Source organism: Thamnophis sirtalis, unplaced genomic scaffold (assembly GCF_051295495.1).
Source record: "Thamnophis sirtalis isolate CommonGarterSnake01/CBP01778 unplaced genomic scaffold, rThaSir2_p1.2 scaffold_6, whole genome shotgun sequence".
NCBI classification, from domain to species: Eukaryota; Metazoa; Chordata; class Lepidosauria; order Squamata; family Natricidae; genus Thamnophis; species Thamnophis sirtalis.
In genome coordinates, this window is record NW_028261386.1 from 86,262,695 (window position 1) to 86,279,322 (window position 16,628).

At 41.6% G+C, this 16,628-nt stretch overlaps 1 protein-coding gene across 1 annotated transcript in view; it reads right to left on the reverse strand.

The window, feature by feature from the left end:
- Window positions 1–16,628, reverse strand: part of AIG1 (androgen induced 1) — an 85,036-nt gene that overhangs the window by 52,351 nt on the left and 16,057 nt on the right. The window contains exon 3 of the mRNA XM_014061562.2: window positions 15,336–15,437. Coding sequence (XP_013917037.2) covers window positions 15,336–15,437 — 102 coding nt within the window. The remainder of the gene's footprint in view (window positions 1–15,335; window positions 15,438–16,628) is intronic.

Here is a 16,628-nt window from a genome sequence, read left to right on the forward strand (position 1 = left end):
ATTATTCTATGGTTGTTGTATTTTTATGTGTTTTTAATTATTACGTGGGGACTGCTTGAGTGAATAAAGGAGTGTGCTTGATTCGGAGGGCCTGTCGGGGAATGCGGGAACTGTGGGGGTGGTTGAGGGGATCACGGCCACGGGAGTGGGTCGGAGCATCACGGTCATAACAGGGAGGGGCAGATATGGCGGGGACTTTCAGGGCTGGCCATTACCGGGGAAGGAGGACTCGCTACGTCACAGAGATCCCTCCTTCCGGCCCTATGAGTCCCACTCCGAGGCCAGATGGCGCGAGTAATCAGGACCCTGGTCTCAGGCTGTTGTTGCTAAATGCCAGGTCTGTAGTTCACAAGGCTCCCCTCGTCCGGGACTTAATTTTAGACGAGAGGGCAGACCTGGCATGTATTACTGAAACCTGGCTGGGCCCGGAGGGAGGAGTCCCCCTCGTAGAGATGTGCCCAGACGGATTTCAGGTGCTTCATCAGCCGAGAGCCCAAGGAAGGGGTGGGGGTGTGGCTATTGTTATCCGGGAGTCTTTAGCACCTCGTAGGATCCCTGCTCCGGAGCTTGTCGGGTGTGAGTCCCTGCTGGTGAAGTTGGACCTCAAGGGTCAAGTGGGTTTGCTGTTAACGTACCTGCCTCCCAACAGCGTTGCAGCAGCCCTCCCCTCGCTCCTCGAGTCGGTAGCCGAGCTAGCAATTGAGTTCCCCAGACTTATGGTCCCGGGGGACTTCAATTTGCCTTCGCTCGGTGAACACTCTGATGGGGTGCAGGAGTTCATGGCTTCCATGACGGCCATGGGCTTGACCCAGGTAATCCGGGGCCCAACCCACTCAGCGGGTCACATGCTCGACCTCGTATTTCTCTCGGAGCAGTGGACTTGTGATCTTGGTCTGAGGGGCAATGAGATCATACCCCTGTCGTGGTCAGACCACTGCCTACTGAGGCTTGACTTTCGGAGGCCAAACCCCCACTGTAGGGAGGAGGAACCGACCAAGTGGTTCCGCCCCAGGCGACTTATGGACCCCTTGAGGTTCCAGACGGAGCTTGGGGTTATTCCTGATACTCTCGCCCACAGTCCGGTGGAGACTCTGGTTGCTGCCTGGCATTTGGCAGCATCGGAGACCCTTGACCGGATTGCGCCACTACGGCCCCTCCGAGGCGGCGGATCCCGGAGGCCTCCTTGGTTCACCGAGGAGCTCCAGGAGAGGAAGCGCTGGAGGAGACGCCTAGAGCACCTATGGAGGTCCGATAAGTCCGAATCGAACCGAGCACTCTTAACAACTTGCACCAAGGAGTACATCAGGGCACTTAGGACAGCAAAAAGATCGTATATTGCCACCTTGGTTGCGTCCGCTGAGTCCCGCCCAGCCGCCCTGTTTAGGATAACCCGCTCCCTCCTACATAGGAGGGATACGGGGGACCCCTTGCAGGGTAGGGCTGAGGATTATGTCCAGTTCTTAGCGGACAAAGTTGCTCGGTTTCGGTCGGATTTGGACTCCACCTCTGCAGATCCAGCCGAGGCACAAGAGGATAAATTGGCAGACCACCCCTGGGTTGAGTTTCAGGATGTTGCCCCTGGGGATGTGGACAAGGCCATGAGAGCTGTGAGTGCCTCCACCTGTGTACTGGACCCGTGTCCCTCCTGGTTGGTCGCCAACAGCAGTGAGGTGACACGAGGCTGGATCCAGGGGGTTGTTACCGCCTCCCTTCGGGACGGGCACTTTCCCTCCGCACTTAAAGCGGCGGTGGTGAGACCCCTCCTGAAGAAACCATCTTTGGATCCAGCTGTTCTCAACAACTATCGTCCAGTCTCCAACCTCCCCTTTGTAGGGAAGGTTGTTGAGAAGGTGGTGGCCTTCCAGCTTCAACGGTCCTTGGAGGAAGCCAGTTACCTAGACCCCTTCCAGTCCGGCTTCAGACCTGGTTACAGCACAGAAACCGCTTTAGTCGCATTGACCGATGATCTCTGGAGAGCCAGGGATGGAGGCCATGCCTCCATCCTGGTTCTCCTTGAGCTGTCGGCGGCTTTCGATACCATCGACCATGGTATCCTTCTGCGAAGACTGCGGGAGGTGGGGGTGGGAGGCACTGTTTTGCAGTGGTTCTCCTCCTACCTCTCGGACAGGTCGCAGTCGGTGTTAGTTGGGGGGCAGAGATCAACCCCTAGGCCCACAACATATGGGGTGCCGCAGGGTTCGGTCTTATCCCCCCTACTATTTAACATCTACATGAAACCACTGGGCGAGATCATTCGGAGGCACGGGATAAGATACCACCAATACGCGGACGATACCCAGTTGTATCTGTCCGCCCCGTGCCAACTCAATGAAGCGGTGGACGTGATGAACCGGGGTCTTGAAGCCGTTAGGGATTGGATGAGGGCTAACAAGCTTGTACTCAACCCGGAGAAGACCGAGTGGCTGTTGTGTTTCCCTCCCAATAATTTGGCTAGTGTTCCATCACTCAGGCTGGGGGGCCAAACTTTATACCCCTCAGACAGGGTTCGCAACTTGGGAGTCCTCCTGGACCCACAGCTGACCTTCGATCACCATCTGACGGCTGTGACCAGGGGGGCATTTGCCCAGGTTCGCCTGGTGCGCCAGTTGCGACCCTACCTGAACCGGGAGGCCCTCACAACAGTCACTCGGGCCCTTGTGACCTCTAGGCTGGAATACTGCAACATGCTCTACATGGGGCTGCCCTTGAAGAGCACCCGGCGACTTCAGCTAGTCCAGAATGCGGCCGCGCGAGTGATCGTGGGTGCACCTCAGTTCGCCCACATAACACCTATCCTCCGCGAGCTGCGCTGGCTACCTGTTGATCTCCGGGTGCGCTTCAAGGTGCTACTTACCACCCATAAAGCCCTTCATGGTAGTGGATCTGCGTACTTGAGAGACCGCCTCCTGCCAATTACCTCCTTGCGACCTATTAGATCGCACAGATTAGGCCTCCTCCGAGTTCCATCCGACTGGCGACTGGCAACTACACAGAGGAGAGCCTTTTCAGTAGTAGCTCCGACCCTTTGGAACGATCTCCCCGTGGAGATTCGCACCCTCACCACCGTCCAGACCTTCCGCACAGCCCTCAAGACCTGGCTATCCCGTCAGGCCTGGGGATAAAGATCGTAATCCGTCCCCACCCGAATGATGAATGTTGTGTACTATTTTTACTTATGTATTGTTTTATGTCTTACTGTCTTGTACTCCTCTCCCTATATATTGTAAGCCGCCCTAAGTCCCCTCAGGGAAAAGGGCGGCCTATAAATAATAAAACCATAAACCATAAACCATAACTCAGTTTCATTATCATGTATAAAAGTGAATCACATATCTCTACTTTACATTCTCCACATAAGTTTCATATTTGTCCATATTCCATATATTTTAACCTTTATTTAATTATCTTTCCATTATCGTATTCAATCAGTTTGCAACTCAGTTTTATTATCATATATAGAATAAACCACATATCTCAGCTTTATCTTTCCCATATAACGATTACTAATTGTCTGATTTTTTCCTAGTAAGTATTTTGTCCCACATCTCTATTCCTGTCTTCTCCCTTTTCTTTGTTTTGACAAAGATGAACATAACATTGAGTCCAGTCACGTAGTATCTCAACTTATGACCACAATGACTTACTATTGAAATTTCAGGCACCATTGTGGTCGTAGGTTGAGGACTACCTGAAGTTCATGAAAATATGATCACTGTCAAGCCAGTTCGAACACTTCGTAGAAACAGTAATGATTAGAAACTGGATAGGGGAAAAATCAAGGGCATCTTAAATTACTTTACTATTTGAGTGCAGTCCTGTTTATACAGAATACACATATTCCCAAGAAACATTCCAAAAATCAGAAGAATGCTCTAACTTTTCATTATCCCCCAAAATTATACATTAATTTGTATTTTAAAAAGTAAAGTCTCCCAGTTTTCTAAATGCAATTTTCCCTCTTCTCTATATATAAAAGTGGTTTGCCATTCACCTTTTCGAACATGTTATAATTTCCTAATCTAATCTTGTAAGATATCTCCAATATAAGTACTGCCCACGTCTAACATTAGTTTAGTTTCTCAGCCAGGTGTAACTAAGGCAATTTAAATGTCACCCATTTATAAAATAATTCTTATTATATTAGAGGATTTTTATGGGGATTGCTGAATTTTTTGCATATGTCTTCAATTGAAAGAAATGTTCCTTGCTAAGCCTAAACCAACTTGATCATACTGCAGAGTTGTGATTTTGAAAAATAAAAAAAAACCTCCACCACCAACAATATGCTAAACGTGATGGAATTCAGTTGCTATAGCAACAAATTAAACAAATAAATGAAATACTTTGGAATGCTTATAAAGGAATATCTGTGGTCTGATTAAGACACAGTGAATTTTAAATAAGCAGGTTTTAGTTTATTAAGGAGGACTTTGTGACAAAAAATATTAGTTAGCAAAAGTGCATTTGTAATGTTTTTGAAATTTCACAAAAAGTACAATTTTCTAATCACTTTTTGATACTATATTTCAAAAGCACTTCCACCTACAGATGTACAGTACTTTCTTTTAAATTTCGTGTGTTGTGTTTGCATACATGAAAGGAAAAGAGACTATGAAAAGGGAAGGGCTGGGAAGGAGGAGAAAAAAAGTATATACTCTTAAAATGCTGGAACTATTACTCATCTACTTACAGTTTTCTTGAAAACTATAATGGTGGACTGACTATTCTCAGATAAGTCCACTATCCCTTAAACTCTCAAAAAGCAGTGAGACACAGATGTTATATTATGCCCCTGTGTTTGGGGTACATGCCTTCCACTTTCTCTATTTTAGGGTCTTTTATAGTATTTGTCAGTTATATAGACCACCAGGAGGCACTGTGTTACAATCTCACCCTTATTGAGAATCGTCAGGTGCAAACCTGACAATTCCCAGTGAGGATGAAATTGGTAACATGATGACTCCTGATGGTCAATGTAACTAGAAGGTTATAGCACTACCCTGCACAAAAAGTTCTCAATTCCTGCTTTATTTCAAACCATAAAAAATGCAATACTACTTTTAAATCATACAGAGTCACAGAATATAAAGATTCTTGATCATTTTGAAGAACTTAAAACATAAAAGCCCCTTAGACCAAAATACAACATTATCAGTAAACTTTGATCCCTTGTCACCCTACTTTCTACTGGATATTTGCTGCTATAAAGTTACCCATCATTAGTTCTACCCTACCATCCTCAATTCACTAGTTTTGTTCATGGAACATAAGTTACTTATACTGATATTGAAGTGAATCATGTCTTTTATTATAAAGAGCTAGATCTGGATTTTATACATTGTGAACCTGTACTGATTACTTCAAGTTTAATAATAAACTACTAATAGCTGCATTTAGATGTTATAATAAATTATGGTTGGTTGTGATAATAAATACAAAAAATTATGGATGTGATAATAAATCATACAAATCTTTAACTAAAATATTTTTTCCTGGTATTCCTCTTCCTCCACTTATGTGAATGTTAAAATTATATCTAAATGCTAAGCTCTAATTAAACTACAGTTTTTAAAACAAGCCAACATACGTGATAGATTATATTTAAAAATTGCAGTAAAATTAAACAGAATTAGTCAGATTCAGAAAAAAATAGTTAATAAAAAGGAAAAAATCCATTTTTTTCTTGCAGCTCTATTGCAGAAAAGTAGAATTTAAATTTTACTGTATCTCAATTCTATCATATGATATATTTTGACATAGCCATTGTTTAATGACATGATTATTAGAATTATAACAAGACTCAGTATTCTAATCTTATTTATTTATTTAAATTGTATTTCCCTGTTCTTCATAAAATGCATTCACAATGGTTCAGAAATTCAACTTTGTTTTTTTTCAAGGATATATATTAATATTTAGTGACTGAGACAGAAATTAACTACCGTATTTTTCGCTCCATAAGATGCCCTGGACCATAAGACACACCTAGGTTTAGAGGAGGATAACAAGAAAAAAAATATCAGGCGGAGCCTGAGAGGACCACAGATAGGAAGGGCAAGAAATACAGTAGGGGTCAAGAAACGGTGTGGAGGTCATGGGAAGCAACACAGGTTGGGAGGAGCATACTGGGGAACACCACGGGCCTAGAAAGATGCACAAGGATTTCTTCCTCCTTTCTTTCCCTGGGGATGTGGACAAGGAGAGATTGCAAGGTTGGTGAGAAACTGTCATAGGACACTGAAAATGAAGATCACATGACCACAGTATCAGCCAGTAGCACAGATGCAGCACGACTTCCCCAAATATATTCCCTTGTGAGTCATAGTTTGGTTTATCTGATGAATGAATTTTATTTTAGGAGTAGCAGTAATATTGTTTATATATTTTCACTATATTAGATTTAATCTAAATCATTTTAGTGATGGTATAGTGGCGAATTGTGATTTTTCTTAGCATGGTTTTTCTTCATTTATTAAATGTGTAAAATTTTATGACCATAAGCAATAATGTTAGCTGCATGTGTAATATGAATACATCACACTGTGCATTCTTAGTCTCAATCTTAAAAACAATCAAATGAAAATGCATGTATAAAAACCATGTGTGCAGAAGCCTGTCTGTTTACTCTTCTGTGCAAAACGTGACCATATGGTCATTTACATGCCTAAATTCCAATAAAGGATTTAAGAATGTTTTTGAGTTACCGTGCTTCTTGAAGAAAGGAAAACAAAACATGCAAGGAAACAAGCATATTAACTACAAAGAGAGGATCAAATTGTATATAATACACTGACATATAATTTCTATAATTATTGTTTCCAGGCCTACATTTGCAGTAGGACATTTTTCCACAGGGATTTTATTTTCTTTCTGCATAATTGCAGTAATGGCCTTCCTGGACATTTCTATATAGCGTAGCTGTAAAATATACTATAACATGATAATTGTTCACAGTTCTATGATTTGCGAAATATGCTATAAACAAGTAATCCAGGATCCTATATATGAAAAATTAAATATTTCCAGTGGTGTTTAGAACTCTTAATATGACACTTAAAACAAGTATATTTTTATCATGCTTGCACAAATTACTGAAAAAATAGGATGATTTAATAAACAATATTAAGTGATTATGGTCACAGGCCTTCAGAATCAATTTGAAGAGTATATCGCTCTAGTATCTATTTATGACAGCATGTATTTGTTATGCTCTATGAGATCTGATTTCCATGAGTGGAAAGATAGGATTGTGCTGATTTCTGTAGGTATTTATATAGATAGGAGAGTTGAGGAAAAATGATAAGAATGTGCATGCCTGATCCAATACAGTTATCACTGTCCTATAACTTTCTGGAGCAGTGAGTGTTCATGTAATTTTTTTATTGAAGTACTAGGTGCAGTCAAAAGTCTAGCATTCCAAGCAGCTGTCAATCTCATTTTTTCTTAAGAGTACTCAAAAAGGACTGTGAGGGGTGTTCTTAAGATGATCGTGCTATCATTTACTTCCTTCAAGCACACAAGATGAACTACCCTTTCTTTGTCATATATTAATCTATTTTCAATAATTACATATGGCTGCCATTTTCATTCCTATTTTCCTTAACTGCCTAAAGGTCTTCTACTCTCAAACAATTTCACATATTCTGTTTTGTTGCTTTTATGCCTCAAATTCCTTCTAACTGTTCCATTTTTTTAAAATCCCTTCCAAAAATCAATATCACTCCTTTAAGACAGTCTGAGACTCTTAATGATTAGTCAAAACGTACAGAAGGGAATGTTAATTTTGTCCTTCCATTGCCTCTTTCATTCCCCCTTCGGGGGAAAAGGGCGGCATATAAATATAATAAATGATGATGATGATGATTCCATCTTTTTCACTGCTGTTTTGTGGTTACTAGCTGTATCACAATTTAAAAGAAACCAAAATACCAGTGCAGACATTTTATCAACAACATCATTTGGGAATGGAAACTATTTCAGATAAATAAATCTACATAAAAATAATTATGGTGTATTCTTAACCTCACTTATCTACAACTTCATCCCACAAATATACCGAATTGCATTAGAATGAATGAATAATGAACTGCATTCACTCATTCAACTAGACTGGGACTCATTTTAATCTTTTCATTAATCTTATCTGGATTTCTAAAAAGTCAGTATCTTATTTATGTATTTTTTCCATTTTACTCTCTTTTTCCTGTTATGCAAGATTAGAAAATTAGAGCAGCACAGTTTAGATAATTGATATCAGACATAAACGCTTACTTAGTTCAAAACATTTAAAATAGAACATAATCTCATTCTATGTATGTATGTATGTATGTATGTATCTATGTATGTATGTGTGTGTGTATGTGTGTGTGTGTATGTATGTGTGTGTGTGTATATATATATATATATGTATGTATGTATGTATGTATGTATGTATGTATGTATGTATGTATGTAGTGACTCAGCAATTCTGCTGAGAGTTTTTTCGGGATACAAAATTCAGTATGCAGTTGGGGCTTGTGGGAGGAAGTTTGGAGATAAAAGGACAGATGGTGCCACGCCCCAGTCACTGGAGTCAACGTCGTTCCTTCGTGTGTTCCGTGTTTGGTAAAACATTGTTTGATTACTAATTGTGATTTATGCCTGTTACACTTGGAAAAGTGCTTTGGTATTTCATGTAAACCTGCTCTGTGCAGAGGGTGGAAGAACTGCTGCGTTTGTAAGAGCTTTTGTTTTGAATTCTTATCGGAGAGTGATGTTTATGTTATTTCTGGGTTCGAAGCCAGTTTGAACGGAAAACTGATAAAGAAAAGTCCTTTTAAGTTTAATTGTCTGCGTTTGTTAACGAGCCATCAAGGGGGGGTCAGAACAGATTGACTCCAGCCCAAACAAGCCCTTAATCTCAGTAACTATGGAACAACTCATGGCAGAGAATAGATTAATGGCGCAGCAAATAACAATGTTGTCGGACCAAATTCAACAGTTGCAGAGAGCTGTAAGAGCCAAGGAGGAAGTGTCCAGTTGCCATGCCAGATAAATATGATGGAAGTTTGGCAATGTTTACAGCATTTTTGGGACAATGCCAGCTGTTTATTAGCCTGAGAGCGGAGGACTTTCCCACTGACCGGACGAAGGTGGGATTCATGATCAGTTTGCTTTCAGGCACGGCTGCCCGGTGGGCAACACCCTTGTTAGTGCAACAGAGCCCTCTGCTGGATGACTTTCAGGGCTTCTGCCAGCATTTCAAACGGATGTTTGAAGATCCAATCAAAGGGGAAACAGCTGCCAGAAGTTTAAAATTCTTGCAGCAGGGTACTGGGTCATTGCAAGAATATGTGTCTGGATTCAGGCTACGTAGCCAAGATTCCACATGGAATGAACCTGCTTTAATGAACACGTTCCAAGATGGATTGTCTGAGGCCTTGCAGGATGAACTGGCGAGGGTGGACAAGCCACTGACGTTGGACGCGTTGGTCCACCTGTGCCTCCGGATAGACGCCCGGCTGCAGAGGCGAAGGCCTCGCTGGGTATTCCAGGAAACCACCAGGATGCCAGTTCAGCAAGAGACTGCAGTGGACTGGGAGGAGCCCATGGAGTTGGGTGCTGTCCGACCTCGGGTGTCACGGACAGAGATGGACAGAAGATGTGCGGAGGGGTTGTGTTTTTACTGCGGGGATCTTGGACATTTGGCAGGGAGCTGCCCCAAGAAGAACAGGAGGGTTGCGCGGACTGCAGCCGTCCCTCAGCAACGCACGATCAAGTCGGACAATCAGCACGTTGGTGTGGCCGTGATACCCCGTTCGCACAAGATAGCGTGCGTTCGGGGGGTGTGGAGTCCCAGGGCGGATGCCCTGCCGAGTAAAGTAAAGAACTCCGACCCTGCGAACTCGCTTCCACCTCGGACTGTTCTACCCGTTGCAACCTGCGCTGCTGTTTGTCATCCCGGGAGCACGCAGTCTCTGGTACGGGATGTGCAGCGGGGTGACGACTGGGTGGAGCGACAAAAGGCGGAAGTGAGGCCAGTGTCCCCATGGACTTTGGAAGGGGATCTTTTGAAGTGTCGGGGGCGGCTCTATGTTCCCACAGGGCACATCCGTCGACAGGTGCTCTCGCAGATTCATTGCGCGTCTGCATCAAGACATTGGGGGTTTGTTCGGACGTTGCGCCTGGCCTCCCATCAATTTTGGTGGCCCCATCTGAAAGATGACGTACGGAGGTGCGTGCAGTCATGTGCCCAGTGTCATTGGGCCAGGTCTACAAAGAGAACTCCGCCGAGATTCCAGTCTTTGTCGACTACGGTTCCCGCAGCATTGGACTTTGTCTCTGGGTTCCTGGTGGGGTGCCGGGGTCTTGAACCGTGTTCTGGGGGGGCCGTCACCAACCCTTCTGGGCTGTACCCCGAACATTGAAACCGGGGGAAGGGCTTTGCGGGAGGGGATTGTGTGGCGGCTCGGCCAAAGTCGGTAGAGGTGCCAACAACCTCCGACGGAAAGGGGGCTGGTGGGTCGGCCTTGCAGAAGGTGGAGGACCCTGGACATGGTGTTCAGGTGCGGCCGAAGTCGGTAGAGCTGCCGTCAACCTCCGACGGTAAGGGGGTTGGTGGGTCAGCCTTGCAGAGGGTGGAGGACCCTAGACAAGGAGTTAAGGCTCGGCCGAAGTCGGTAGAGCTGCTGTCAACCTCCGACGGAAAGGGGGTTGGTGGGTCGGCCTTGCAGAGGGTGGAGGACCCTAGACAGGGAGTGAAGGCTTGGCCGCAGTCGGTAGAGCTGCCATCAACCTCCGACGGTAGGAGGGGTGGTGAGTCAGGCTTGTGGACGGTGGATGTCCCTGGATGGGGTGTCGACGCCGGGAAGGGCGGAAGGAAACATGGTGGCTACCGGATACCTGAAGAGTTCCGATTCAAGGGGGCTATGCCTCCAGAGGTTTGGGATTCATGAAAACGGCACCAAGGAAAATGGGTGCGGGTCATCTTGGGGACACGTCATCCCGACCATCGGACCCTGGGGAAAGGGCCCTGCGGTGGGGGATAGTGTTGTGACTCAGCAGTTCTGCTGAGAGTTTTTTCGGGATACAAAATTCAGTATGCAGTTGGGGCTTGTGGGAGGAAGTTTGGAGATAAAAGGACAGATGCTGCCACGCCCCAGTCACTGGAGTCAACGTCGTTCCTTCGTGTGTTCCGTGTTTGGTAAAACATTGTTTGATTACTAATTGTGATTTATGCCTGTTACACTTGGAAAAGTGCTTTGGTATTTCATGTAAACCTGCTCTGTGCAGAGGGTGGAAAAACTGCTGCATTTGTAAGAGGTTTTGTTTTGAATTCTTATCGGAGAGTGATGTTTATGTTATTTCTGGGCTCGAAGCCAGTTTGAACGGAAAACTGATAAAAGTCCTTTTAAGTTTAATTGTCTGCGTTTGTTAACGAGCCATCAAGGGGGGGGGTCAGAATGAATATGTATGTATGTATGTATGTATGTATGTATGTATGTTTGTATGTTACAGTGTAACTCAGGAACACCTCAAGCAATTTCAACCAAACTTAGTACACAGATGACTTACTCTCTGGAAACAAATACTGGGGGGAGGGGGTAAGATACGCCTAGCACCCCTTGGTCCGTGTGCTCTGTTATCATGCAGCCTTTTATGCCTTCAAATGGCTTCTACTGTACAGCACAGTGGAGTTGCCATGGTAACAGCTTCACAGTACTACACAAGGGGGCTCCCTCTGGTAAGGGGGAAAATTCAACATTAGAAATTATATTTGGTCTGGATATTTTCTCCCTATAAATAAATACCTGGACAATGCCAGGTTATCAGCTAGTTTAAAATATTAATTCCTCTGATTTTAATCACATTTTATTAAGATCAAATTTATTAAGATTTTCTGCAGGAATGTACTACTCATGGGCCCTGTTAAAACTGGAAGGGGAGATGGGGATCTTCTTTCTTCATGCTGTGCTTCTTGGAGACCAGCTTTGGAGAGCTGAAGCCCTCTCAGCAGCATCTGAGGCATCCCAGGGAGAATTGGTAGAAAACCAAACACATTTATTTACTAGCAAAGAATTGCCAATGGGTTTTAATCAATTCCATGCAGGCATTTCTGGGTTATAATAACATACATTACAAATGTATGATGGGTCTTATTGGAGACATACCTTTTCCTGTTTGAATAGTTACGAATGGCAATAATATTTAGGTGACAAAGCAGCATATTTGTAAATCAACTAAATTTAATTTCATGTAAACTGTTTAAACAAGCACATAAGCCAGGTCTTGGAGATCAGCCAGAATAGCACTTCAAATCTACATTTGTTTTAAATTATACCTTTTCTAACTACCCATACCATAGAATTTGCTTCTTTAGAGCTGATGCACACTGTGCAGATTATTTCACTGAACAATTCCAGTGATCTAAAGATCTGCTTTTTGGTTGGCTTGTTACAGTTCAGTCCCCAACATTTTGTAAATGAAGCATGGAATCCTAGCTTCAATACATATAACACTTCCTGACATTGACTTGCATTTGCCATTTTGTGGTCCTGTCACTAAATTTGAAGAGATACTTTTAAAGTACTCAAAATAGCTGCTCTAGCAGCACTCAAAACAACTACTTTGATTAAAGAATCCATACCACCTTTTAGATACATACATTTGTCCCTTAGACATACGAAAAATTATATTCAGATTTATAATTCATCTCAAAAGATACAGCATATAATCAAAGTTCTTGAAGTCCACTCTTAAAATCATGATTCTCTCCAAAGAGTTAATATGTTAATGTTTTAAAAATAAAACATTCTGTTAGGAAATCCCCCCTCCCTTCCCTCAAATGGGTTACTATGATGTACAAAAAATCAGAATGAATTAAAATAAAAATCAACAGTAAAGGTAATATTATGGTTAAAGCATTATAAAGCAACAGTGCTGAAACACCACAACAACAAAATACTTTCATAGTGACTCAGAAAGAGAAACACTTGAGAAAACAAAAATTGACAAGACTATTTGTTTTAAAGTTTTTTTTAGCATGGCCTTTTACAGAGTTGCATATACAAATTAACAATAGAAACACATCGACAATTAGAATGTTCACATTGTTTGTTATGAGGGGGACAATAAGGGAAAAACTAGTCATTTCATATACTAATTATTTTAACAATTCCAGTCTACAGAAAATCCCATTTTCCTTCCATTGCATTTCCTTGCTGCTCTAAAATTATGAACATGTTATGTTGCTATGTCAGACATCTACATTCCCACCACAAATGTTTGAAATGTCACACTTTCAGACTGAAGCCTACATAAACACATATCCTCTAATCATATATTACTTTTTCCTTCATAATAGTGTAATTAATTAACCAGCAAGGCCTTTCTATTTATAAATTTAAAGTAGTCAAGAAGATGCTCTAGTATCTAAATTATTTTTATAATAGGAAGGTAAAATACAGTAATTAGAAATCAACATTTACTGATCATTGGACAATAGGCATCCATAATCTTTCTGTTTTTGACAAAATGATGCGACACTACCCTCCTTCCTGTGACTTCACTGCTCCGGACAGACTATGAATTGAGCTTCACTAACTGGATGGTTTTACTTTGTCCCAAAATAAGATTTTATTCCATTCACTACATTGGTAAGTACAGATAGTCCTTGTTTACCAACTGCTTCTTACAACAACCATTTGTATTACAATTGTGATGAAAAAAGCAACTAATCCTTGTATTTATTAACTTTGCTGGTCTGTAAATCAAAGGTAAGCTGAAGTAATATCATAACCCTAACCTTTGCAGGGGACTTTTGCCCAACCTCTTTGAGAGCAAAAGTGCTGTCTGACAGCCCGTCATGTGAGGTAGACTCTCTCTACCAAGCAGTGCTCTCATTGAGGATCGCTGAAAAAGCTCTGTCCCGAAATCCAAGGAGAAATTTCAGTATGACTAGTGGCCTGCAGGCCTCCCTCCCAGTTTCTCTGCTCTTTCTGGTTAAGTCAGTAGGAAAGATTGCAGATAGCCATCACTTGATCTCTGGGCACCCAAACATCCAATTAAATAACCGTGGGGAGCACTGCAATGGTCATATGTTTGTGTGTAGGTCATAAGACCCTTTATTCAGGGATGCTGTAATTTCAAATGGTTACTGAATGAACAGTTGTTAAATGAAGACTATCTATATAATATCTCTGCAATTTCTATAGGGTGGCATGGGGTATTCTAAATGCTGACTTAATATATAAATAAATAAAATGCATCCTCTGGGAATCTTTCACAAAGGCTGACCTAACATCATAGATTGTGATTTGTGTCTTACAACCACAAAAGGGACCCACATTTCCATTGTTAAGCAAGGCATCTGTTTAGTGAATTGAACCTAATTTTATTATTTTTGCCAGAGTTGTTAAGCAAATCACAGAGTTGTTAAGTGAATCTGGGTTTCCTCTCCACACTGACTTTGCTTGTCAGAAGCTAATTAAGATCGTAAATAGTGATCAATGACTCCAGGATGCTACAACCATGGTAAATACATGCCAAGTGCCTGAATTTTGATCATGTGACCATGGGGATGCTGTGAGTGTTGTAAATGTGAGGATTAGTTGTAAGTCACTTTTTTCAGTGCCATTATAACTGTATGGTTGTTAGATGAATGGTTGTAAGTTGGGACTACCTGTACTTATATTTTGAACCACAGAAACTTCTTGGGGGGGAAATTAAGGTTAAAAAAAAAGGAATTCCATGCCTCTATGAATTTAAGACACTATGCAGAAATATATACTTATGTAAGAAGCTAATAGTTAACATATTTTTAAATATTTGTAGTAAGAACTTAAATAGTTTTTAATATTGAGAAACAAAACACAGCGGAAAAGTATTTCAAAATGGAGTAAAGATATTCATTTCAGACAGTTAATACATGAAATCATGAAATGGAAATGAAGGTTTTTTTTTTAAATGTGTTGTTTATTTAATGTGACCATTAATGGGACTTGTGCTCATTTCAGCAACACATATACTAAAATTGGAATAATACCATTAATGGGAATGAATGTATTATGTATATTTTATAAATAATCAGGTTTGAAACTTGGGATATTTAACAGCTGTCTAATAACTTTGTGATTTCATATTTGCCTGTGGCCTTAATTTTGGCAACATTAATTCCCTTCTGATATTAATAGTAAGTGACAATAAGCTGTTGTAGAAAAGTTACTCCTTTAAAAAAATACCATTTTTCTGCTACTATGCTGTAGACATCCATGGACACTTCATATATCTACAGATGAAAAAAAATGATTTTTTTCCTTAATATTCTTTCAAAGAAACAACATTGTTTTTGTACTTACCATTCCATGATTCAGCCAAGTTGGTATAAAATTATCAAGGAGTTTGGGGTAAACAAGTTCTCTGTCATAGATATAGATGCTCCAAAACATTAGCACAACAAACTGGGGCAAAGAGAAAAGAATACAAATATATTTTCAGGTATATAAAGTCACATTTTTATTGTAAGAATTACATTTTATCAGTATCAACCATCAACCAGTTACTACTGTTCAGCTGTGTATGCTTTTAACGTACAAAGTAGTTTAAATCTAGGTTGGCAAGCTTATACATATGTGGGTAGTCTTCACTTAGCAACGGTAATTGGGACTGGCAACCCCATAGTTAAGGACAACTGCCGTTGCAGCAAGTTCAATTGTTCAGTTATTAAACTAATTCCACATGGCCGCTATGCATGGCATCACATGACCTCCACTTGCAACCTCCTGCCAGCTTCTCAATTGACTTTGCTTGCTGGAAGTTTGCGCTGAAAATGTCAAGTGGTTATCATGTGACTGCAGGATGCTACTACGACTTTTATAATTGTGAGCCAGTTGCCAAGTATCTGAATCGCTGTCACATGACTGTGGGGACATGATAGTAAGTCTCCTTGTCCAGTGGTGTAGTAAATTTGAATGATTGCTGAATGAATGGTGACTTTTTTCAGTGTTGTCATAACTTTGAATGGTCATAAATTGAGGATTATCTGTATTCATTATTGTACTATGATCTGTATTGTATGAAGTTAGAATGATATTTTGGACTATAGTAGCTTCCTCTAAAACACAAATAATCACCCCCCCCCCCCCGGATATAGCGATGCCCAGATTGGGACTCCACACTATGGACTTTAGATCCAGAGTCTGACTTTGTCATTCTAAAACACTCCAATTGTTCTTCTTCTGTTCTCTAGTGACCTTGCTTGAATGTCTGGAATCAGTGCATGACTCGTTTATGTTTTAGCTTATGTTTGGTTATATTAGGGAAGTTTATGCTCTAAGGCAGAAATCTATTTAAGAGCTGATGCAGATGCACATATACCACATTTGTCATACTTTCCTTTAAAAAGTGGTGCCTTTTCCTACCTTGAATAGTAACCCTATGATACTATGAAATTAGGTGTTTGAAATATTGCATCCTTAAATCAAAAGTATATTTTTCTGTGATCAAGCCAATACTATGAGAGCATAGGAAGAGATGGAGCTTCTTTAAGGAGGTGATGACAAATGTGGAAGGCATATCAACACAAACTTTAAAATACAGCAGATTACTAATTAATATTAGCCCGTGGAACTATAAAGCAGAATTCATTCTTT